The 25,126-nt window shown below is 49.0% G+C and overlaps 1 protein-coding gene across 1 annotated transcript in view; it reads right to left on the reverse strand.

The window, feature by feature from the left end:
- Positions 1-1,226: 1,226 nt before the first annotated feature.
- Positions 1,227-25,126, reverse strand: part of LOC144126015 (aquaporin-9-like) — a 70,982-nt gene continuing 47,082 nt past the window's right edge. Inside the window, exons 3-7 of the mRNA XM_077659886.1 lie at positions 14,157-14,294; positions 12,362-12,480; positions 8,166-8,383; positions 7,385-7,542; positions 1,227-2,806 (exon numbers count right to left, since the gene is read on the reverse strand). Of these exons, the coding sequence (XP_077516012.1) occupies positions 2,790-2,806; positions 7,385-7,542; positions 8,166-8,383; positions 12,362-12,480; positions 14,157-14,294 (650 nt within the window). The 3' untranslated portion in view covers positions 1,227-2,789. The remainder of the gene's footprint in view (positions 2,807-7,384; positions 7,543-8,165; positions 8,384-12,361; positions 12,481-14,156; positions 14,295-25,126) is intronic.

Here is a 25,126-nt window from a genome sequence, read left to right on the forward strand (position 1 = left end):
CATGCAGATGCTGTCTTATGTAGAGGCCCTGCTGACGTCGCTAATTAGCGCGTCATTTATCACGCCTATAACAAGCAGCGGCGGCACGTATTAAGCCTGCATGTCATGAGCAGGGATCAGGCACCTCCTGTGCAAACACTGGGGAAATGTCACCGGCCACTGATTTCGCAGCACGTCAAGTATTGAGCTCTAGCTCCGCGCCTTCGTGCGTAAGCTCCCTTGGCAGTGCAGCGCAAGGCAGAGGCATGCAAGATCCCATGCTGTATCATATAGGTCGAAAGGCTTTGCGCATTGGATCTCTTATTGAGCTCTGGTAGATCAATTAGATCTCTCGTCGTGAAAGGTGGCGAGTACGTCGCTACATTTCCCTACGTTTTGTTCAAAACTGTCCCCATAGCTGTCTGAAATAACAGTAGCGGAAGGTCGCATGATTCGTGTTCAGTCCATGTAGTAACAGCTTGATAGTAATACGTCATCAACCGCGGCCTTGCCGGTATTTTCTTGCCGGATCAAAGCATGGATGCATCCCAATTTAATGAAATGTGTAAAATAATAATGATGTTGATGATGACGCTTAGCTAGTACCAAAATGATTACAACTTACCTTTCGATGCCATAATTTCGCCAACGTCACACACCATACGGCAGGAGCGTTTGGTTTTCTACTGCGCTGATGTAAACATATTGGCTATTCGCGGGTTTTTCAACTAAATGATTGTGGAACTCGTGAGAAGTCTGTGCAGCCGTCCAGTTGTTCTAACGGCATCACGCGAGTGTCGAACGGACGGCAGGGCAGCGCCCTACGGCGAAGTGATGCGATGAAACGAGTCAGAATACGAGTGAGCACCCCTCTTACGCATATCGCAATTGTAACCTGTTTTTCCTCTCCGCTTTGTCACATGGCGCTGCACGGCCGTTTGTTCGACGTTCGCGTGATTCTGTTGAAAATATGCCGGCAGCTCGCCAATAGGGCCCGGTACATGAGTGACTCCTGATCGGGTGCCACTCACGTACCGTGCCCTTTGGCGTATTGCCGGCACAGCTGTATCCATCAGCCACTCCCCTCGTCTACCGTACAATCCTTGAATGTGGGCCAGGAGGCCCGCCTTAGCGGACTCTTATCAACCTTGTAGCAGAATTCACAGCCGTTGATCCCCTCGTACGCTTTGAAACCTGCGTTCTAATTAAGCACCGTCACTTCAGAGCAAGAAAACAAATAAACGTGGTGACGAAAACAACGTTCTTTATTACAACTCCCCATCATTACGCATGCCTAAAGCCCCTAAAGAAACACTGGAAAAGCGTAGTTACAAACGTCTGACTCCTTGCGCGCCATCGTCTTCCGTTAGATGGCAGTATACATCCCAAGGCGTAAAAGGCACTGAGCACACTGAACATCGCGTTGGTTGTGAGCCTTTCAAACACTTTGTACTCGGGGCTCCACACCATTTGCATTTGATCCCGGCGCGTACTACGCTGAAGCGAGCTCCCGCCACGGGTCGCGCTCTCTTGACGGGAGTGTGGCAACACTTGTCAGTGCACTGCCTCATGAGCGCACCAGTGAGCGATGACTGCATGACTGTTTACTCTTGATTTATTCTCGATCACCTCAAAATCAGGTGGAGACGCAAACTGCCAGCAACTGCTAGCCTCCGCATCGCGCTGTTTTCTCTCAAGATACAGGACGTGCTCGAGGGCAGGAATGTCCAGATCAAGTCGCTTCAGTCAATGGCTGCGCAGAAACGCGTCATGTGCTGGCACGTGTGACGCATCAGCAACTGTGCCTGTGCTGCACCTGTTTACGGAACTAACACCAGAAAGCCCCTGCGCATTTTATGGGACAGAGAGTTCTCTTTTTAACGAATGCAGCTGCGCGAAACCAGGCTTGATATCTCAACGACTAAACCCTTCGTCATTCTGTTAAGCATTGCATGCCGTGAAAAAAAAAAAAAACAAATTCTCTACTTCGTTACCCCAGCACCATGCAAGGAAGGAGTTCACACTGTCAAGTACGTTCTTTTGAAGTGCAAGGACGTATACAGCCAACATCAGGAATACGACGTAATCTCCGTGCAGTGTTACGCACTGAGTACTAGGACGCTTCGGAGGCCAAGAGGTTTTTTCTCATGCAGCGACGAAAGTCCAGGCGGATATCACAAAATGCGAATTCCTTGTTCAAGTTGATGTAATTCGCTTTTGCGCACCCGGCGTGGTGTGTTTAATCGTGTTTTCTTTATTTTTTTGCTAATACCAAGACCCCCCCCCCCCCCCTGCAAAATGGCTAGCAGAGTTTTTAGACGTAAGCTTTCGCGGGCTAAAATTTGTCTTGCTAAACAAAAGACACTCTGGATAACCAGATAACCATGCAGCGAATGTTGCGTCTTCAACCGTATCCAGAACGAAAACTTTGAACTTCAATAAAATTCCTTGTGAACACAATGCGATCTTTGTAACAAAAACAAAAAAAAAACAAGTTATATAAGAATGGCTGACGTTTTCCACCTTAAATACCAGGCTTCTTTCAGCCGTGTATAAACGTAATTTGAAGGATGAGTACCAAAGTAGACTAAGTAGGAGCAGCAGGCTTCATGAACTCGCCAAGCTACGCCATAAAGCCTATTTCATTCACACTAAAGTGTCTGCGAATGCAAATGTTTGTGACATAATGCGGTGACCATCTCTACGGTGTCGTGCGCGGTCTCTTTGCGGTCTGAAGACATGGTGGCGAGGATGAGTGAGTCGCCCGCGCTGCGCTGCTTGGGTGATTTCAGAGAAGGCATCGTGGTCCTCTAGGCCGCTGTCTTGTCTGAAATAAACAACAAGAGCAACAAACACGGGGTGTACAACCGACCCGGCTTAACCGCGCTGTGATACCGAACCAGGCAAAGCGGGCCAAGCCGGGTGCGAGCATGCGCTGGTGGCGGAGAGCTATAGGCAAAGCTCAGAGCATAAAAGAACGGGCAAGGGTAAGGTTCAGCGATTAATCATGCACTCCAAACAGAAAGTAGTAATAAAGGGAGTAAGCTCTCCTCTTTTATAAAAGGGAGTGTTCTAGAGAGCAGCTTACTCCCTTTCTTACTCCCCATATAGGCGTATTTCTCTCATAAGAAACGTCTATAGACGGTCTATACACTTCTTATAGACTGCATTTCCTTCCTATAAATATTCTTTTTGTCAATTCATAGTCTATAGACTGTCTATAGACAAGTCTACTAAAAGTGTACTTCCATAATTCTATAGATTGCCTATAGACTGTCTATAGCATTTATAATGTCTATAAACTATTATCTACGATTTGTCTAGACAGTCGATAGACTTTATAGACAGAAGTCTATGGACAGTCTATAGACTGTCTAAACAAATGATAAGGGTTGTGCTTAAAGTGCACGGAGAAAGTCCTAAAGAACCCCAGAAGCGAAAACTAAGCGGCCATCGAATGTGAGTAAAGTGAGCCGCACAGAAACTGGATAAGATGTGACCATGGATTCGAAGGCACTGGCGTAGAGAGAAGAAGTACCTGACAAGACCAACGCAGAGTGCCATCGAGGCGCCTGTGCCATCGACGCAGCGCCCTGGCTTTAGCGGCAGCTGAACGACAGACGTTTGAACGAAGGACAGACAGTTGTTGTGATTCTTCGCTGTCAGAAAAATCTCATCGATATAAATGAGGCTAAGCGAATCTCACAATGTCCGCCGGTTTGATGATACGCGTTGGCTGAGGAACCAGCCCAGAGAGTTATTTTGCGCCGTCGTCACTCGACGTGTCTGTGCAAGGTCTCATTGGTCGTGATATCATCTACATCTGTTCCCGACTTAGCTTCTCACTTCACAACCCCGCTCGCATTTATTTAGGTGCCCCGGAAACTGTGTGTGCGCGCTTCCGGTGAGGCAACAGCCAGCTGAGCATGAACACGCAAACATCACCCGACTGGTTTATTTCGATTCAATAAGAGCGTTGGTTATGTTCTTCACCGACTTTTATAGAACGGAAACGGCATCGCGCATACTTCAGCGGCCTCGTTCCAAACGCAAGCTAGAAAAATGCGGTTGCAATTTTGTCTATCTTGCCCTGCTTCTTCCTGTGCGGTTTTTGATGCTTGATTACTTGATTACTTACCACCACCCCCATCTCCGTAGCTTTTTTTTTTTTTACTGCGTGAATGTCGCCTATTTGAGCTACCCAACGTTCAGAGCGTTCCCGCCAGCTTTTTCCACGAGAATAATCCACCACCACGGGCAAACGAAACACGGATCAGTCACTCTGAATGAGGGCGTGCATGCATATAGGAAGGTTTCTGCTTCTAGAGCTTGAATAAAGGCGCGCTCGGTTCTTACGACGAGCTGTGACTGCGCTAATCACTGCGTTGCACTAGTCACATAGCGTTCCTGTTACTGCACTGTCACCGCACGAACAAAGTCTCATTATTTATTCCCCTACGTAAAGAAAAACACACTTGGACAAGTTCACTTGTCCCGCCCGGCTCGTGTTTCGTTTATGCACGACACTTCGTTGCCCATTCGTGACACAATCAGCTGCCATGCTTCATACGTTACAGCTATACCTTGGCGGATAACGATCTATGGCATGGCTGTACGTCTGGGCTTTCGCACATTGTACAGGTGACAAAGAGACTGTCGGCCAGGAATACCGGACTGCCGGAAGGTCGAGCTACCGGAAGCACAGCTGGCGGATGTGCGCCACTTGTTTTTTCAGTACAGAAAGTATTGTCCTCGCCACGAACAATGGGGATGGGATGCGGGAAACAAAGCGACGAATGGGTGTCGCTTTCACTATAAGCGTACGAGAGAGAAAAGACAAGATCGCCAAGCGATGGTCGCCGCATTTGAATAAGTGGCGCAATAAGGTATCTATCGGGGACTCGGAAATTGAGGAAGTGCCGGAGACACTTGTATGCGTCGACATTTTTTCGTTATAGCGATAGCCAGTGCGTTGAGGTTCTCGGTAGAATGAAGCTACTGCCGTTCAAGACAATCATCCATGCCTGCATTGCGCGATATTATCAACGCCGGCGACGTGATACCATGGCAATAAGGTTCGAGCCGTACTTTATAGCCCCGTAATGATGGGTAAATAGCACTAAATGTACATTTTCATGCCAAGTACGCGTAAAACAATTTTTTTTTCTCTTTTTATGGAATTTTCTAAAAGCACTATATTTTTTCATCACCGAACTCAACTTGTCGTTGGGAAGTAAGTTGAAATGCAGAGACCCCATGAGGAGTAAAAGATAAGGAGGTGTGAGACAAATATAGCAGATAAGATATGTACGGCATAGCGAAAACATTCATGCAGCGTGTGCAGGCATTAAAGCAGATGTTACAGCAATGAATCGCGCAGAAGCGGCAGAGCACTTTAGGGAATTAAGCAAAACTACAATTCACAACACATAACGGTTCACGAAATTTTCGTCTGTTCTCACAGCAATAAAGTAAGCAGATCTTGAACTTTTAATTGAATACAGTTTAGCGACTTGCTTAGGTATTTGCGATATTTCTGTCTCTGTTTCTGCAGGATGTCTCACCCGGAGTCTCTGCACAGAGTGAATTCAAGTGGGTATGAAATGATCGTTTTATTAAAAACGTATATCACACGATGGACTCATCATTATGATTCTTCCAAGCATCTACAGCTGCTTCATTCTTTATTCGATACTGCTCTCCGCAGGACGTCCCGATGCCGTTTTGTGGCGACGAGTTACGGGCTCTTGCATTCACTGTTGTCCGTAATGTGATACACGGCTGAGCGTAGCCCGACTGTGTATATGCCTGTGTTTCCGGTGCTCTCACCTAGTGAGGAAAGGGAACCAATGCATGAAAAAGATACTGCGGCATAAGTTGGCCAGCATCGATCAAGGCGTTATAGCTGATCGTTTCACAAGCAGCCCCGTTCCATGAATGACAAGGCATGTGAGGGAACGACAGGCTACAGATGTACAACACCCTTATAAAAAGAAATACGTCCAACTTGCTGAGAATTGCACGCATGGGCGCACACAAACTGGGATGTTCGTCTGCGATAAATGGAAATGCTCGTTTTAACAAAGTCGCATTAATTTAACTTCATCCTTTCGTCGTATCAAGGTCATTTCATTACATTAAATCGATAATTATTTGTCGCTGTATTAAACCAAAATGAAAGCCGTGATTTCCTTACGCGGTAAATGTAGTCGTTAAGTAACTCGCGAGTTGTATAATCAGCACTTATATACACAGCTGTATGATGGCTGTATAACTCGCGTTTTAAAGCACGCAGCTCAAGCAAAGACTATTGTCTTATTTGTGCCATGTTTCATCTATTCCTGTTTAACACCAAGTCCGCAGTTGGGTTGTAAGAACGTTTGGAAATTCTTGCTACCTTAGAGCTTTTATATGACGTCAGGATGACGCCACTGCCAGATGCACTGCATGCAGTAGGCGCAACTGGAAACACTCGGCTTCATCGTCATATTAATTACGCCTCATCATAAGCAGCCTGGAGGAGATTACTAGAAACAGACCATGAAAGTACGGACTGACATCGACGGATCGTATTTTGCTGTTCTTCGGCTAGATAAAGATACGTGGCGTACCTGTAGACACTCGGCTTGTCGTCCCGCTATTCATTGCCGTAGGCTCACCAACGCAACACGTGCTGCTAAGCATAAGTGATCTGACTATAACAGCCGTCAACATATGTTTTCACACCGCTTGAGCGTTCCTTGCAGAGAGCTCTTCCAAAGCGTTTTTGCTTGCTTCGCTAGCTTGAACTCGTGCCTGCGCCCTGCATCTGCACTTCCCTTCCAACGGCGCACTAATGCGGTTAGAAGGTCACAAGTTCGCCAGGCGCGATTTCGTAAAATAATGCTCACCTTCTCTCCCTTAAACGAGCTGCGCATGTGCGATAATTTTAACGTTCGCGCTCTTGTTTAGATGCACCACACTCGACGGCAAGCTTGCTAGCAAGTGGCTGCTTAACTTGCGTATGCATCACAGCGCTACTAAGGTTAAAGTGTCACTCCATGCAAAAATGTCCTATGGCCGGCTATATGTATTTTGGCCCAAATAGCCAGAAACCTTTCCCGTGTCCATCTATAGCCGTAGTTTCAGGCGGATATATTTTTCTATAGAGAGCTTAAGACAGTTGTATGGTTCCAAAGCTATAGCTTTAGTGGCACAGACTTTTCAATAGCTGGCAATAAGCACCTCTTTGGGTGTGTGCAGACGTTCGCAAAAGGCCATAGACGGACATAGCTTTTTCCACAGACGCCCATAGGACGTTTTTGTACAACTTATTTAGACGTGCCCATGCCGGAAGCCTATTGGGTTAGAGCGGGTGCAATGCAGAGGCAAGGAAAGGGCATGCGCGTTCAAAGGCGGCACTGACCGGCCCTCGGCGCCAGCGGGAGGAGGTTGACGCACTCGGCTCCTTCCTTCTGCTGCGGCTTGGAGATGTGCATGCCGACGCCCAACACGTACAGCCAGGTGCCGATCAGGCCGCCCAGGTGGGGCACGAACATCGGGATCCACCAGAAGCCGCGGAACCTGCGAGTGTTTAGCGGTTGACGAACGCTTCTTGCACTGCGTGCGGAGCATCACTTGACAGTGGAACAATGCGCAGAGGTAAGAAGAAAAAAATATGAAGACGACACAAAAGCACCACACGGACATGGGCTGAGCTATTTTGTTCTCTTGTGTCAGCCATCGTCCTTGGTACTCCGCCGCTGACAACGCACCAAGTATAGCCCAGCAGCAAGCTTTAATAAAAAGCGCCACTTGTGGGGACGCTTTCTCACAAGGCATGCCACACTGCAGCGAGCGAACGCCCCGCATTGTCCTCCTGCTCCGCTCACAGTAGGGAGCGATGCTGATTTGCGCTCTTCGCGGATTGCTCAAACGAGGGTCTTAATTTGGATTAACTAAGCTTAGTTCACTCTTGCCGCTAATTAATATACATTTGCAAGGTTCGTCTTAAAGTTTGACCGGCGCTGCCGTGCATCTACTGTCTGACATCCATGTCTGGTGAAACGGGAACAGCAAGCAATTTAAACGGACAGTGAGTACCTGTGGGTAGAAATAGTGGCGGTCACGCATCCTCGGACAAAAGTCCGTGCTCTGTCGTTCATGCTAAACTGAAGAGACGAACCATAGCCGCGTAAAATGCTCACGTGAACGACTCGGAGCCGTATCCGACGAGCGCGCTGAGCACCCTCGCGGGGAAGTCCCTCGCCGGGTTGACGGCGGCCATGCAGTTGGCCCCGTAGGCCCAGCACAGCGCGACCACCATGATGCCGATGAGGTAGGCGTGCATGCCCTTGGTGGTGTTGGCGTTCCGCTCGTCCAGGATCACCATGATGGTGAACATGAGCAGGCCCGAGCAGATGATCTGCATCGCCAAGAGGGAGAGAGGGGGAATTTTTACGTCACCGACATGGAAAGACGTGGCCTGAGCCATCGTGCCCAGGTCTGCAACTGCACAGAGAGAGGCGCAGAAAGAAGCACGAAGGGTCACTGTGGAGGATTAGCGTATGAATAAAAGCAGAATTCTTAATGCATGCCGTGAATGTAATCAAGGCTAACAAAGTTATCATGCCCCGCTTCGACATTCTGTGTCAGGCGGCAGTTTGCATAAACAAGGTCTGAAGGTTTCGTGCGCAGAGGTCCTGAAGTTCTCCCATGCACGCCACTTTGCAGGTGTCAGGAACAACTGTAGGACCATGCTTCGCCTTCGGGCTTCGGCTGCTGTTCTGGCGCTCTAAACTCTCGAGACAGACTAAACCGCTGAAATTCTTTCTGTGATACCTTCCTTTTTTTTAATGAACGGAATATCGTATAAGCCTAAGGTCCTTAATTTTCTGCGGCGGAAAGTTGTACGTTCCGCGAATTGAGAACAAATAATCTGCAATATTTCTCAGTAATTTCAAAACTGGTGCCAAAAAAAAAAAAACTAGACGGCAGAACAGAAGAGACAACAACAGCGCTGCTGTTTTCGTGCTTTGTTGTACCGTTTTTTGGCGCTAATTTGGCACTGATGCCCCAACTTCATGCGCTTCATCGCTAAGCCTCCCTCGCGCTAACGAATGCGGCCTTTTGGCGCAGCAGCGACCTTTGTGTTGCACCGCCCCTTGCCTCGCTGCTTCTTGTTTCCTGCTGCACAGCCCGTACACCCTTATTTTTACTTCCTTACGTCCCTTGACTATTCCACTGCTTTATCTTCGTAATGGTCCGAGCCATTTTCTCTTCATATTTGTGGCATCCATCCCTTTCTCGTCAGTGCATGCCTCGCGCTTCGCCTCGATGACCTATTGTCGTCGAGAAATTGGCTTTTTTTTTTTTTGCATCTCAGTGGCCTTGTGGGTGAGCTCACTGCAGGTATCCCAACGGGAAAGAATCGTGCTGTATTCGTAGCTTGGTTCCAAACATAACGCGAGGTGCATTCTAAAGCAGATCATTTAAGAAGAAAACACTCACGCTTCCTTCGCGCAAATACGGTAATTTTGCTTTCGACAAGCGCCAGTATCGTGGCTCTTCTCTCACGAAGTGAGAGAGCGCATTGCTGCCAGAGCAGCAACGCTTGAGGCGTTAGCTTGCTTGAACGGAGGGCGAAGCACGCATATCAATGCATCAGCAGAACTTCGCTCGATATCAGATGCTAATTTTCTAGACAATTCAGACAATTTAATAATCAAGTTACCAGGGTTTATCGTTCCTAGTCATTTTCGCAAACACAATATCATCAAAGAAGGAAAATTGGGCTGCTAACACACAATTCCGCGAAAAATACTAAAATCCGCGAAGAACGAGGGGCCTTAGGCTTACCGCGTAAGACAGGGTTTGCGACCTTAGAAGAAGGAAAAATCATCCAGTGCTCGCATGTTCTGATTGTAACACACGGAGCTAGAAAGCAACGCTAGGCGCACACTATGCGACCTGGATACACTGTGCTACACTATGCGACACTATGCGACACTATGCGACACTACGCGACACTATGCAACACTATGCGAAACTATGTAACACTGCGACTTCGCACAAAGCACCTCCGCGTCTATAAGTGCTCTCTTGTTTGGCAGGAAACGTCCCTCTGATGTGCATATAATATCTCAAAACTACGAGCACGCATAAGAAGTATTGCATGCAATGAAAGTATCTGCGGTGGCAAGCGTTATGGTTAGTGAAAGTAGAGAAGACAAAAAGAACATTTTGCTTGTTTCGGAAGAAAAGAGAGATCGTTAATGATGAATACGGCCGTTGAACACAGCCAAAGTACTTGTCTGCAGTGGTTTGCAAAGGAATGCAGAAAGTCAAGTTAATACGCTATTGGATGCCCCTAACATCAAGACGCGCTCGTATGTATTTGGAGCATTCCGAAGAGAACTTAAATCAAATGCAATGCATGTAACAAAACTGCACAGCGTACGAAGTCAGAGACACGTGCACGAACGGATATCTACGTAGCCCTGTACTCTCAAAAGCCTTCTGGAAGGCAAGACAAATAAAAAATAAGCCTTGGTTCAGTGCGTATACGGTTTGGCCATGGCCTCCTACGCGCCGTCGAAGGGACAAACATGTTGAAGTTCCCAAATTAAGTTTCGGCTATGCGCTCAATGCGTGTGAGAGATTCCCTCTCAATGGCAAGGACACCGCGCGGGACGAAGGGCAAGGGAACGGTACTTGAATGCATCGGGGGGCAGCGGGGTCAATGAGTCCCACACAGCGCCCCAGCAAGGCCGGCGAACAGCGGCAGCCGGCTGAATGCCTCCGTATTTCGCCGCCGTGTCGTAGCGGAGCGAGTGAGCTTCAGCCGCTATCCTCTTCTATGCTGCATTGTTCCAGTTGCCGCGAAAAGAAGCACCCAGAAAACGAATCGCGCGCGCAAAAGACTGCGGAGCGATGACCCAAGGCTACGCCACTCAACGCTGCTTTCCGGCCTACCCCACCCATCACAGCAACGCGACCGCCTCAAATAGAAGCGGCGCGTATCTGGACAGCCGCCAGGGAATCTACTTGTGGGCTGCCCATTGAGCCGATCACCAGCACAACGGAAGTTTGCGACCTCCAGCACGACAGAAGTTATGCAAAGTATCTCCAGTCGAAAAATACGACGAAGCCGGCCCCAAACTACAACAGGCATTCTTGTCGTCCTGTCGTTACGACAGATTTTTCTGCAGTATTGCGAAGTTGTCTGTTGTGCGATAGAACTGGCTCTGTCGTTACGACAGGAGACTCATCAACACTACAGAAAATCGTGTTGTTACTGCAAGAATTTCTGTTATCAGGTCCCAAAATATTACAGAAAAATCTGTTGTGGCAACAGAAAATTTTCTATTGTGTTTTTCATTCAAGCCTGTCACCAGTAACGCTCCATTTCTGCTCCCAGTGGGAATAATAAGGACATTTAGCACGTGGCAACGCGTCCGTTAGGTGCAGGCAAAGACGCTTGACTATTGTTGTCTTATTGCTTGCTATTGCAAATCGCTAAGAGCAGTTACTCTGATGTGTGGGGGGCCTCTCTCTGCACCCGTAGCTGCGCCGCCCGTTGCAAAGTTACCAGGTAAAAGCGCCTGCGGCCGGAGTGTACTCACGCGCGTTTGTTCGTCAAACTGTTACGTGATTTCGTTCGACCAAGCTCGTGAATGATGGTCGAAATTCCTTCTGAACATCTTTAATAAAGATACCAGGGGGTGGCACTGTTTACTGTACCGTCGCGCAGCTACACGCGTTGCGGGCATTTTGGCCTGTGAAGTTTTCTAACAGTCGGCACCTCTTCTTTAGTACGGGTCGAATGTACACTACAGCGCCCGAGTGATATGCGCCACTGGTTTGGCAGCTCTCGTAGGTATAGTCTCATTTCCACGAGTATAAAACGCAATAAGCCTCGTGTACTAAGACTCTTGACCGTGCAGAGGAACCGGCAGGTAATATAGACGAATGAATCCTACACCGCCACACCCTGGCTACCTCACGCTTTCAAGAATTCCATCTTCCTGTTTTCTCTCTACTGTGGCTACCACATTGTTTTTCGTGGTTGTCGAAACCTACCGGCTTGAATTCATCTGTAGCGGCGTCTTGGCGCCACAACGCGACGGCAGTGAGCAGCAGGACTGCACATTACCTTGCTGGTACGGATCTATAAAGGCTTGTCCGACAGTGGCCAGCACCAGCTCCAGGCACATAATGGAAGCGCCAGGATACCTCGAGGACAAATCAATGAGGAACACCGGGCGCGCATCATTCGTCGCGTCTATCAACACTGAGCTTCCATAGCCGAAGTCTTACTCTCATCGTTCAAAACACTCTGGTGATATTAAGAGACAAAAACGGTGGATGTGTAATTTCGAGCAAATGACAAGTTTTGGCTCACCGTGTCGAAGACGCAGACCGAGAGGTGGACGTTGTCGTTGGGATACGTGGTGAGCAGGATGCCAGTGCCGTTCTTGCCGAAGATTTGCCGCTCTCCACCATCGACGCTGTCCAGCAGGTCTGCGGGGGCGGGACACAATGTCAGAGCTGCCATGCGCGCGACACTTTTGCGTGCGTGCGTGCGTGCGTGCGTGCGTGTAGATTTTATGACTGCTCTGAATGTAATAAACTGAAAAAAAGAGCACCGCGCAGCAATACGATGTCTTTCTTTAATTGGGAGTTTCGCTAAAGTCGTAACGGCTGAAAGCTAAAGTTAACTTTATTTCTTTTTTCTTAATTTTAATTTCTCACTCCCGCTTATAGCTGTTTTTTTTTAATTCCACAAGTCTAACACGGGTAGGGTAAGCAGCACCTGGGCTGCTCTTATAGATTAATTCCCGTGTACGCGTGCAAGGTAAACAAATAGCTTTCTCTGCATTGCTTGCACCATCGCCGCCACCCGAACTATATTTCTTTGTATCATGCTTATATTACACACGGAAGTGATATATCACAGCAGCACCTATTGCCCGCTGGCCGCCCATCTTCAGACTGCATTATCAGAGTCCCCGAACTGCCCGAACGTCTCTCCCCTTTCGTTGCGCTAGGAGCGAAATGTGCGCTCGCAATGAACAGCCTCTGGCGTACGTGACTAGAATCGACAAGGTCGCGGAGCTCCGCCTTCCGCGTGCCTCTAAATGCAGCTGATCTCTTTTCTCCCAAGTACAAGCGCCCCCTCCCCCCGCGGTAGCTGCTCCTGGGAGAGATGATTACCTGCCTCTTCTGTGCGCTCAGACTCCGCTGCGGCGGCGGCAAAGACCTATCAGTTATGCATGTCATCTCATCCCACTTCAACGGCAAATGGGCGTCGTTTCATATCCCTCGGGCTTGCCTCAGCCAGTTATTCGCAAGCACTCGTTTAGGCTTGACAGGCACTCAGTCATGCAAGCGGATCTGCGATGTGTGCATAAATATGAATTCCTTTTTTTAATGCTTTAGTGATCACCCAAATAATGGAGCAAACGCGTCCACAGAAGAGAGAGAGAATCTACCCTTCAGCGTTCCGCAAGTATGCTTCCGAATTCCTCCTCGGACGCGTATTTGCAGAACGGCCTGCGTTTTCAGCGCGAGTCCTGCGCTGAAAACGACCGCTGGCAAGGTCGCCAGGAACTCCTCTCCATATGGACGCATTGCACGAGAATATATGAATAGATTGTGAAGCTCGCTCGGTAGGCAAATTATTTTTCCGCTTGCCTGACTCCCTGGGGCCGCCACATACGCGCTTTTTTGTTTTACTTATGGACGTTTCTGAGAGTGCGATCTGCGTGCTCAGTGATCAAATGGTGGCGATCGAAGTGAGTGAGGTGTGAGTGAGTGAGTGAGTGAGTGAGTGAGTGAGTGAGTGAGTGAGTGAGTGAGTGAGTGAGTGAGTGAGTGAGTGAGTGAGTGAGTGAGTGAGTGAGTGAGTGAGTGAGTGAGTGAGTTAGTGAGTGAGTGAGTCAGTGAGTGAGTGAGTGAGTGAGTGAGTGAGTGAGTGAGTGAGTGAGTGAGTGAGTGAGTGATTATGATGAGTATGACTAGAATTCTATAGAGCCATAAAATTTACAAATGCGGAGCTTCCGGATTCGTGAGTTACCTACACGGCATTTACCATACTGTGCTACGATTCCTGCAAACGTAAGATTAATCGCGCTTGTTGTGATTTAGCAAAAAAAAAAAAAAGAATAACACGTTACGCATGCACAAGGTGCCCTCACCAATGTAGTTGAAGTAGAGAATGGCCGAGGCGAGGAAGGCGCCCAGGTGCTGCCCGAGCACGTAGTGCGGCACCTTGCGCCACGGAAGCTTGCCCACGCTGGCGAACGATGTCGTCACGATCGGGTTCACGTGACCCCCTGCAGAGGAGGACATATAGGGACGTCATCAGCTGACATGCGGACCAAAAGAGCTGCGACAGTGTGCACTATTACGAGGGTTACAGTCAAACGCCCACGCCCACTTCTAGAAAGTCATCATCCATACATTTAGGACTTAAATACGTGTTCACACACTTAGCAGTTGTGGGTTGCTGGTGTTTGGGTATTAAATATTTACTACGTCTCTATATTCAATCAATCAATCAATCGATCAATCAATCAATCAATCAATCAATCAATCAATCAATCAATCAATCAATCAATCAATCAATCAATAAACCTCTATTTGAACATCGTGATATCATTCATAATACGTCATATCATGTAAATGATATCATATTGTCACGTAGTGGTGACGGCAGTCGAAGCAGCGATGAAGACGGACGAAAGGGTCTTCTAAAAGAACTGTTTATTGGGCTGACTTGCACCCAAAATGGACTGAATCACTCGGCGGCGGCGAAGCGACAAGCGTGCTCGGCGGTCGTCGAACAGAATGCCCGCCGCTGTCGGCCGTGCTCAATTTAAAGCTGATAGCGAACATTCGAGATAAAGGGCGCAAAGTTACTAGAACATTCCGGAACAACGTAGAATCAGCTTTGCCTGGCTGCGATCAATCGAGATAAATCTAGTCGCGTCTTGCGTCGCAAACAAAGCGATAAGGTGGTGTCGCGGCAGATTTGAAAAACGAACAAACACTGCAAATATTGGCGGCAATATCGTGATATTTCAACACCGATTTAGGACTTAAATACGTGTTCACACACTTCGCAACTATGCTCTGCTAGTGATTGAATATTGAATATTTATTATGTGCCTATATTTAAGCTGTAAAGGTGTTTATTCGGATCACAGGTCGGTCGGCGTTGGTCGAACGGCGACACGAGAGAAACACGCACAGGCGTCACTCGAAATCCCGGCTGCACTTCGTCTACCTTGTCTACCTCTACGCTGCGCTGCTTCAACTCCTGCCGGTCGGTCCCATTGCAGTTACTTCCCCGCCGGAAAAGGAGCCATCCTGGCAATCGCCCAAATGATGGCGAGACATTATTTTTCTGTGACAGAATTGTTCGATTCCGCCTTGGTGAGGGCGCGGCTGGCGTAAGCGACAACATATTCCGGATAACCAGACTTTCGCTGGGCAAGAACGGCGCCCAAGCCCACACCGCTTGCGTCCGTGTGAATTTCTGTCCGATAGGCGGGATCAAAATGGCGAAGGATTGGGGGGGGGGGGGGGGGGGGGGAGGGAGGAGTCCAGCAGGCGACATAAAGTGCTGAACGCGGTATCGCAGGCTGGGGACCAAGACGAGAGGTTCGGGCTGCCGGCAAGAAGCTGCGTTAAAGGGGCGATGATACAGGCGAAATTGCGGATGAAGCGGCGAAAATATGAGCATAAGCCTATAAAACTGCGAAGTTCTTTTAATGTGATCGGTTTGGGGAAGTTAGCGACGGCGCGAAGTTTACCAGGGTCAGGAAGAACGCCGTCTTTGGAGATGACATGGCCTAATATTGTGAGCTGCGTAGCACCAAAGTAACATTTTTTCAAGTTGAGTTGTAGCCCGGCGTCAGTAAGGCACGTGAGTACGCACTGAAGGCGCTGCAGATGAGAAGGAAAATCTTTGGAAAAAATGACAGTGTCATCCAGGTAACATAGACAAGTTTCCCATTTGAGGCCGCTGAGAATATTATCCATCATTCTCTCGAATGTAGCTGGAGCATTGCAGAGGCCGAATGGCATCACATTCAATTCATACAAGCCGTCTGGGGCCGGTCAGCGGCAGCCATCGGCACTTGCCAGTAGCCGGAGCGTAAATCGATAGATGAAAAATACTCCGCTCCCTGTAAGCAAGCCAGTGCGTCGTCGCTTCGGAGTAGAGGATAAACATCCTTGCGAGTGATCTTGTTGAGACGGCGGTAGTCCACACAGAACCTGATTGAGTCACCTTTTTTTCGACACCAGAACAACAGGAGAGGCCCAAGGGCTGTGAGAGGGCTGTATAATGCCGCGCTGAAGCATGTCGTCAACATTGTCACGGATGACGCGGCGCTCGCTCGGCGAGACGCGGTACGGTCGCTGGCGCAAGGGGGTGTGCGTACCAGTGTCAATTGCGTGAGAGACGGCCAACGCGCGCCCCAAGGAGGGCTGGGAAAGGTCGAAAGGTTTCCGGAAGTGGTGGAGAAGTTACAAGAGCTGATCACGGTAAGCGGACGGTAAGACGTCGGAGGGAAGCGGATCGGGCGCAGTCGCACAACAGGCTAAGGCAGTAACTGGGAGACAGGCACGGGTGTCGGAGAACTTGGAAGCAAGAGCAGGGTTCACTTCTTCAATAGAGCCGAGGCATTCGCCGCGAAGAACAGACGACGGGCAAGAAAATGGGTTGGTGACATACATGGCGCAGTGGCCGTCGGAAATGGTGAGAACGGCGAAAGGAAGCAGAAGGCGGTGATGGTGGGTGGTGGCTGCGGTGGGTGTGAAAACAACAGGGCTGCTGAGGGAAGAGTCAGGGTGGAGCGGAATGAGGGCAGAAGAGAAGGGAGGTATGTCGGTGTCGGCAGCTACAAGAAGCTTAGCGGAGCGCACAGGCATGTCACACAATGAAACATTGCACACAGGAGAAAGCTCAAGTTCAACACGGGCACAATCAATCACTGCGCGGTTGGTCGAGAGGAAGTCGCATCCGAGGATTACATCGTGAGAGCAGGCGCTCAGCACAACAAACTCGATGGTATAGGCGACGTCGTTGATAGAAACGCGGACCGTGTAGGCTACGATGGGGTGGATGCGCTGAGAGGTGGCCGTACGCAGTGAAAAGTGAGACAGCGGCGTTGTCACCTTACGAAGTTTGCGGCGAAGGGCGTCACTAATCACTGACACGGCAGCACCCGTGTCGACGAGCGCGAGAACGGGGACGCCTTCAACAGACACCTCAATCACGTTAGCAGGAGAACACGGAGGACTTATCGAGTTCGCAAAACACGCAGTTCTTGCCTCCGGAACTGCGGCATTCAGTTTTCCTCTGGGAGGGGTCCGGGTGGCGGAGCATCAGGGAAATGGAACGTCGGCGAGGTGAAGGCGAGCGGGGAGTGCGGTGCCGGGGGCGGAGCGTAGATGAGCCAGAAGAGACACTAGGTAACGGCGGCTCGCATTCTTAGCGGGACGTGCGCACGGCATCCCCAGAACGAAGGGGTCGCTGACGGCAAAGGCGTGCGACATGGCCCGGAAGACCGCAAGAGGAGCATATTGGCCGATTGTCGTCGGTATGCCAAGGGTTCGTACGGTGTCGGCGGGGTCGAAGATGCGGGGCTGGCGGCGGTGGCATGGACGGCAGTGGAGCCTAAAAGGCCGAGCTGCTACGGTTCATGCAGCACGTCAAAGCCTTCGCTCGCGAAGAAGCCGCCCGCCAGCTTTCTCTACTGCGTGAACAGGGACTGCTCAGCAGACGAGCCACCAAGGGCCAAGCCAACGAGACCCTCTGCAGGCGCGCCGAACTGCCGCGTAGTTGCACGTTGCTTTCTGAGTTCGTCGTAGTTTTGGCACAGCTGGATGACAGTAGCGACAGTGCTGGGCTATTCGCCAGGAGCATCTGAAAAGCGTCATCGGCGATCCCTTTAAGAATGCGGTTGACTTTATCAGTTCCGGTCATGGACGGGTTGACACGCTTTCACAAGTCAACGATATCTTCGACATAACTAGTGAATATCTGAGCAGGAAGCTGTGCTCGAGCACGAAGACGTTGCTCGGCGCGAAGTTTCCGCACGGCGGGGCGGCCGAAAACGTCAGCGAAGCTCGTCTTAAAGGAGGACCAGGTGGGAAGATCGGCCTCATTGTAGCGAAACCAGAGGTTAGCAACGTCCGTGAGGTAGAAGAGGACGTTGCTCAGTTTAACGGAATCGTCCCACCGATTGTAAGTGCTGACGCGCTCGTAGGAAGCCAGCCAATCGTCGACGTCCTAGTCGTCGGTGCCACTAAACGGAGAAGGGTCACGCTGGCGCTGGACCCCGGAACAGAGGACGGTGGTAGGGATGGGCTGCGATTGTTCGCTCGGACCTTCCGGCATGGTGGCGGGGGCGAGAAGCGTTCCGCTTCGAAGTTCCAGGATGAGGACCGGGACGGGAACCGAGACTCCTCTACCAAGTGTAAAGGTGTTTATTCGAAGCGCAGGTAGGTAGGCGTTGGTCGGACGGTGACACGACGGACACACGCACAGGCGTCTTCTTCTTCTTCTTTACCTCAGTAAACATGGCACATACCCACGCGGGGGGATGGCCAAGGTGTGGTGGCATAAACAAAGAAATTTTCATATGAGATTACGACAAAATTTTAGCACCAAGTGTGAATTTTGAAAAATGTATAAATAAAAACGACAGAAGAGTATTTAAAGCTAAATAACAGACAGAATTTCGATGAAAAAAGAAGAGCTCGAAGAATATTAAAAGAATTAGTAAATCAACTATCAGTTGCAATTATGTAATCATGGAGAATCCCCCAAATTGAACCCAATGCAAATCCTTTGGTGCTCGCACCAAACGATAATAACACTGGCAGAGATAACGGGAGCCCTAACCTGGAGAGAGGGACCTCCAGGTAAATCTTTCTCTGAAGTGCGAGCTTTGAGCAGCGGAGAAAATGGTCTACAGATTCAACCTCCCCGCATGCGTCACATAGGCTTGTCGGTGTCGACCCACACCTGCATAGATATAAATTCGAACTGGGAATCCTGCACCGCAACCGCGTCATTGCTACCTCACACAGCCTGGTTTTACACGAACGGACGTTCCAATTATATGCTAAGTGCTAATAATCAGCGGTATTTAGTAAGGGATCACGTAACCTGGCTGATATGTGTTGGAACCGCTGAAACCTGGAAATCGCCAGCAGGCTGATATTCCGGACGGGATGTGTCACTGACCCTTCAAGAGCCGACCTTGCTAAGTAATCAGCCACCTCATTTGAATGAATACCTGCATGGCCAGGGACCCAGACAAAACGGACCTCTTTCAAAGTGCATGGGACAAAAAATCGCAGAAAACGGCTCAAAAAATCTTTTGTGAAGTTTCAAAGGAGTCTAAAACTGACAAACAATCAGCGAGGATAATAACGTGAGACACATGACATGAAATTTTGTGCAGGGCCATTAGAAGAGCCCAAAATTCCGCAAAGAATATAGGAATATAATCTGGGATGCGGTCAGAATAGCCGCACAGGCGTCGTCGTCGTTGTTATCAGCCTATGGCACATACCCACACTGGGGGATCGGCCAAGAATCGGGTGGTTATTCACCTGAACGCAGTTGATAAAGAGGAAAACCACCTGGGAGCGCAACACCGGTGAATTCTTCCTCATGAACAGAAAAGGGATGAGAGTTTTGATTTCAAAATTGTAAGAAGAATAATAAAGAGAGGAATTAAATAATAATGATTAAGTCAAAATGTAATAATTGATAGAGAAGAAAATTTTGGAACACTTAGCAAGGCAGTCGGTGAGATTCTATCAGGAAATTTAGAACAGCGGTACAAACAGATCTGTGGCTGAACCCAAATGTGGTGGCGCCAAATAATAGCAAGAGCGGGCTGCTCAAACTAAGGCCAAGATGCTGCAAGGGCTCCTCCAGAAACCTTTTTCTCAGAGTTGAATCGGCGACAATACAGCCAAAAATGTTCTATAGATTCAGGCTCACAGGCGTCACTCGAAAATCCCAGCTGCACTTCGTCTACCTCTTCGGTGCGCTGCTTCAACTCCTGCCGGTCGGTCCCATTACAAAGCCTATATATCACTCTAGAATACACCTATTGTATTCATTATTGACATATTATAAGTAGTTCCCTTGTGGTTATTATTGTCAATTTTAGAGACTGTCTAGCCAAATAGTACTGCTACAAAGATGAAATTATTTATTGTTATTCAACCGTGTGTCTCCTGCAGACTTCCAGTTCCGTTGAATCTCATCAGTTTTCCTTCTCTTGTGACTTCGCGCAACGTATGTTTGAGAGGGAAACATAAACGGTGTCGGTCAAATGGAAACTCACTGGTACACACAAAGTTGCACCAGGAGTGCAGCGTAGCACCATGCATTGCTTAGAAGTAACGATATAATCATCAAAACCACGCAGCAGTGACTAAGCTGAAAAGAAGGGCAGAGGTACAAGGTAGAAAAAAAAAGGCTAAAAATAAATTTTTCATGCGTGCCTTCCTACGTAAACAGTATCACCGTTCTGTTTTTTTTTCTTTTTCTGAAAACTGCGTTAATTAGCTTTCAAATCGCTGCAACTATTGATTAATTCAGACAGATTCAAACAAAAATATCTCACCCATCTAAATAGTTCAATTTGTGCGGGTGGATTATTGTTGCTGACTCCTCGGCGACAACAGAAAACCAAGAAAAGAAGGCCTCAGAGAATTAGAAGTGCGCACTTCTAATTTCGACTGGAAAGACGATAATGTAGTCCAAACTTCTGCTCTAGCAAAAGCCTGATTTTACGTGCCGACCTCCTCCTCCCTTAACCACACTCTTTCACATAGTCGGTTTGACAGATCTCAACAGCAGGCAGCTGAGCAGTTAATGCTGTCACATTCAACGCGGGTAAGAGACGGTCGTGAAAGACGGTTTATTGCTGAACGCAGTTATCTTCCGTTTTCAATTGTTCCGCATAACCGCACCCTTTAAATGGCACGCCAAGGACCAGCTGCCGTCAGTGGCCATACAAAGCATCGCGTAAGCTCGCTCATTGTTAGAATGGACATAGAATAATGACCTATACGAGACCGAGTTTCCTGGGTGTTGCAATTAGTCGGCGTCCTTGGTGCAAAAGCCTGTTGGGTAACCGCTGACGTTAACTGTGGCGCCGTCTCCAGACAGAATACTGGAATTCCCAGATCCAGAGGACACTTTCGGCGAAGGCAGGTCAGTCGCTTGAGAAATCACATCGCCGACCAGAGTTAGAGCAGCGCAAAAGGAAATGCGCAGTAGACGCGGAAGAATTACGTGGGCAGAGTCGTTGTGTCGTTGTCTCTTTTCTTCCTTGTCGCCACTCAGCGCAATCAAGCAACAAAGCAGTGTGTAGAGATGTCGTGTGAAGTGAATAAAAACACGTATATTGCCCGCCGCGTAGTTTTTTTTATATTCGAGAAGTGTGCCATGAGGCATAAGCTGAAAAAGGAAGGGGGGGGGGAAGGAATGCACGGGATTGAAAGTTAAAAGAAGGAGTGAAGAACCGTTGCGCTGAGGTAGTCGCACAGGTTGCTAAAGAAACGGTTGTCCATAGTTCACTTCACGTAGTCACTTTCGCGGTTCCACCGCAGGCCCACCTCCCTGAGGAGCCGTTTTCTGATAGCAGCCGTCGCTGGGCACGTCCATAACAAGTGCCGCACATCGTAAATGTCCGGTGCAGCGCCACAGTGAGGGCACCTGTCAGGTACTGGCAGATCTTTGGCACGCCGCCGATGACGGGCAGATGGTGTCAGAGCCGCCCCTGCCCGAATCCGGCTCACGGATACCTCCTCCTGCCAAGTAAGACTACGGGGGAGAGGGTGCGAACACGGAGGAATTAGAGCGCGTGTTCGCTGGCGCAGAACTTCGGAATCGGAAACATGGGACAGGAACGGATCTGGGGAAGAGGGGAAGGTGGCGGATCGTCTAATGTATGAAGATGAGTCATAGCATCCGCTTGAATGTTATGTGGATCCTGGGCATGGCCGCGAATCCAGTGTATGCGCACAGGACATGGATACTTTGCGCAGAGCACATGAATTGATTGTGAAATCTGGAACGTCCGTCGAACAGCCTTAAGCTGTTTAAGGGCGGCGCGGGAGTCGGTGTAAATGTGAACTGTATTGAATGTTGGAACGAGCGGAAGGGAAGCAATGGCATTGTAAACGGCTTGAAGTTCCAATGCCAGGGGAGTGCACGTATCCGCAGTATACGTCGCGCGAGAGTTGAGATGCGGATGAGATGGACTATACACAGCAGTAACTCCCCTCTCTGCAGAATGTGATGCATCCGTGTATAATATGCACCCTTCAGGCAGATACGCTGCTGATACCGACGGGGAAACAGTGGGGCGATTGTCAGTGAGCTGGCAATAGGACCACGGTGGAAGTGTCTTTAAACGATGAAGTTTGAGAGACTGTTTTCGAGCTCTATTTGCCACCCGTTGGTCGATGATTTCACTGAGTGTATTAAGTTGTGCGAACTCCTGTAGCACAGGTATGGGTGTTAAACGAGGCAGATATGTTATGACGCGCATAGCTTCACGATTGATAGCTTCACGGGAGTCCCACTGTCTGCGGGTGAGACGTTGAAATTCTTGTTCATACCGATCAGTAACTAATGCCTGTTGGATGATTTAATAAATTTCTCTGACATGTACTATGCATTCAATCAATTATACAGGCAGAAAAAAGGAGTAAATTAGAATCATGGGCTTCCGTATCAAAACCAGGCTGCAGAAAAGTTACAAGCTAGGCTAGTTGGTGCATATGCATTGCAGGAAAAAAAACTGCACTGCGCTAATAGACGCGGTACAAAGAGAAGAAATTGCACGCGCCCTGTCAATTTCCTTCCTTTTGTTCCGCCTCAGTTAATGCAGTATCGTTTTAACTTGCAGCGCCTGCGCGTTGCGCATCCCTAGTTGGGTGCAGGGGTAGAGAGCACAGTGGATTCGTAAGGGGAGGCGAGTTTACACAGCCACGGCAGAGATGGCGCTGGTGCCGCGATCGCGTGCATCAATGACAGGCGAGCGAGTGTGTGATTGGTACGCGCACAGCTGCCTCTGAGTTTCCCGATTTACGCAGCACAGCTTTAGAGAGAGAGTGAGAGCGTTACCATTATTCGTCTTCAAAAGTGTGGTGGGAGTCTGTGGGGACGCTACCTCGTTAGGTGGCCTAGAGTGACTCGAAATTTTTTCCAGTGACTTTAAGGTGGCCCTGAGCCCATGGCGTTCAGAGACATCAAGGGCTACGCCCACGACCGGTAGTTGGACGTCAAGCTCCCACTGTTCGTAGTTCGATGGTTGCAGGCCCTCCGGCGAATGTCCAAAGGGCACTCATGCAGGATGTGGGCAAGGGTGGCAGTGGTGTGACCACACAGCTTGCTGGATGCAGTGTATTCGCCCTTATACCAGGTGTTTCAGGGATGCCCGTCACTAATTTAAAAAAATAGGGTTTTCGACGTAAAGAGAAGCTTTTCGCGTCATAGTAGTACTAGTGCTGGCGGACGTCAGAAAACAAGAGGATCATGTGTTAACTAGTTAAGTGATAAACTAAATACCAACAGTTTACTTTTTAACTATTATCGATAGGTTCCTGATTGCACCTAAATATTTTAGGCAACTATCAGTAATAGCATATCACTTTTTATAGGTTTGAAAACGCAAATACCCTTGCCGCTGTCACTTTACTAATTTAGTCCATTAGTCGCGCCATTCGAAGACCGCGCGCCCGAGAGCGCAGAGCGACGCCCGTCAAATCGCGTCACTCCGCACCTTATCCGCCCCGTGACAATCTGTGCCACGCCCGCAATGGGACAGCGAAGTGGCAAGGCGCGGGGAGCACTGCAGCTGCAAAGAGTGTAGAGTAATGATGGGAGGGGGCCGAGCTGGATCTCGGCAGTGCCGTCAAAGAGGAACGCTCTAAAGTAGTTGAAGGTTCTCGCGGCTGCCGCGGTCATGTACAGTGCATTTAGAATGACTTCATGTTCGATATTATCAAATGCTTTTAAGAGCGTTAGCTCTTACTCATCACGTTTTGAGATTTCGTGTGGTCTGCTACCACCCTGAGATCAAAGCGCCATCTGTGGTTGCAACTAGAAAACAGCGCATCTCGCATAGTGACTTGAAGTGCCATCTACAATAGCATTCTAGAAACAACCACCTGTCGCGTGCCAATGGTGACGTCACGGTACAATAAGGTGGATAGAGGTGTAACTATGTGAGTATGACGTCAGGGGACAAAATGGCGGCGTAGTTTCAGTTGCTCGAATCCAAGACGGCGGCCATTAAAATTGGTTGTGCCCTCTCATTCCTTCCCCCCCCCCCCCCCCTATGAACCTCACCAAAAAATATCCTGAAACGGGTAGGAACGCTATATATACTCCGACAACAACGGGCACCCATCCGGGGACAGTTGTGTAGCGAATTTGGTAGGCAAATAAAACCCTATGGGTTGTGGTATAGAAATAAAACCACAATTACATAATAGGTAAACATTGTATACATGCAATTACTAATTGAAGCGTTACCATATCGCACCACAAGCCGAATTCTAGGCCCGCCTTGACCCCCAAACGAAGCAACTTCCGTTTGAGACGTATCTTTAGGGGGCGAAACTCGACAATGGGTAGACGCGCATCATAATTTCTCTGATAAATGGCGCTAGGCGGCGATCGTTCCGCTAGGCGGCGTGCGTGCACGTGAAGCCGAGTATGGTGACAATCCACCCCGTTTCAAAGCGTATTACACTCCGTTTCTCGAGACGAGCGGAGCGTTCTTCTTCGCTTTCTTCATCTCGTAAACCAAACAGCTAACGCCCGTTACTTCAACGTCTTCCAGACGGTGGCGGCCTCTTTTTTTAAGGTCTAGGGCACGAATAGCTCTAGTTCGACGGTGGTGGATGGAGTTCAGGGCCTGCTTGGAAACCCTGAGCATAATGTCTTGGGCAGAAAGATGTGGCTGGAAACCTGACATGGTTGTTGGGAATAATGCATGGTCTTCCATGTATGCTTGCAATTTGTTGAGAATGACGTGTTCCATTAGCTTGCCAAAGCATAGCTTAAACACTGAGTAATTTTTGTCCACGATGAAGATCATGCTAGCCTGCG

Source organism: Amblyomma americanum, chromosome 3 (genome assembly GCF_052857255.1).
Source record: "Amblyomma americanum isolate KBUSLIRL-KWMA chromosome 3, ASM5285725v1, whole genome shotgun sequence".
NCBI classification, from domain to species: Eukaryota; Metazoa; Arthropoda; class Arachnida; order Ixodida; family Ixodidae; genus Amblyomma; species Amblyomma americanum.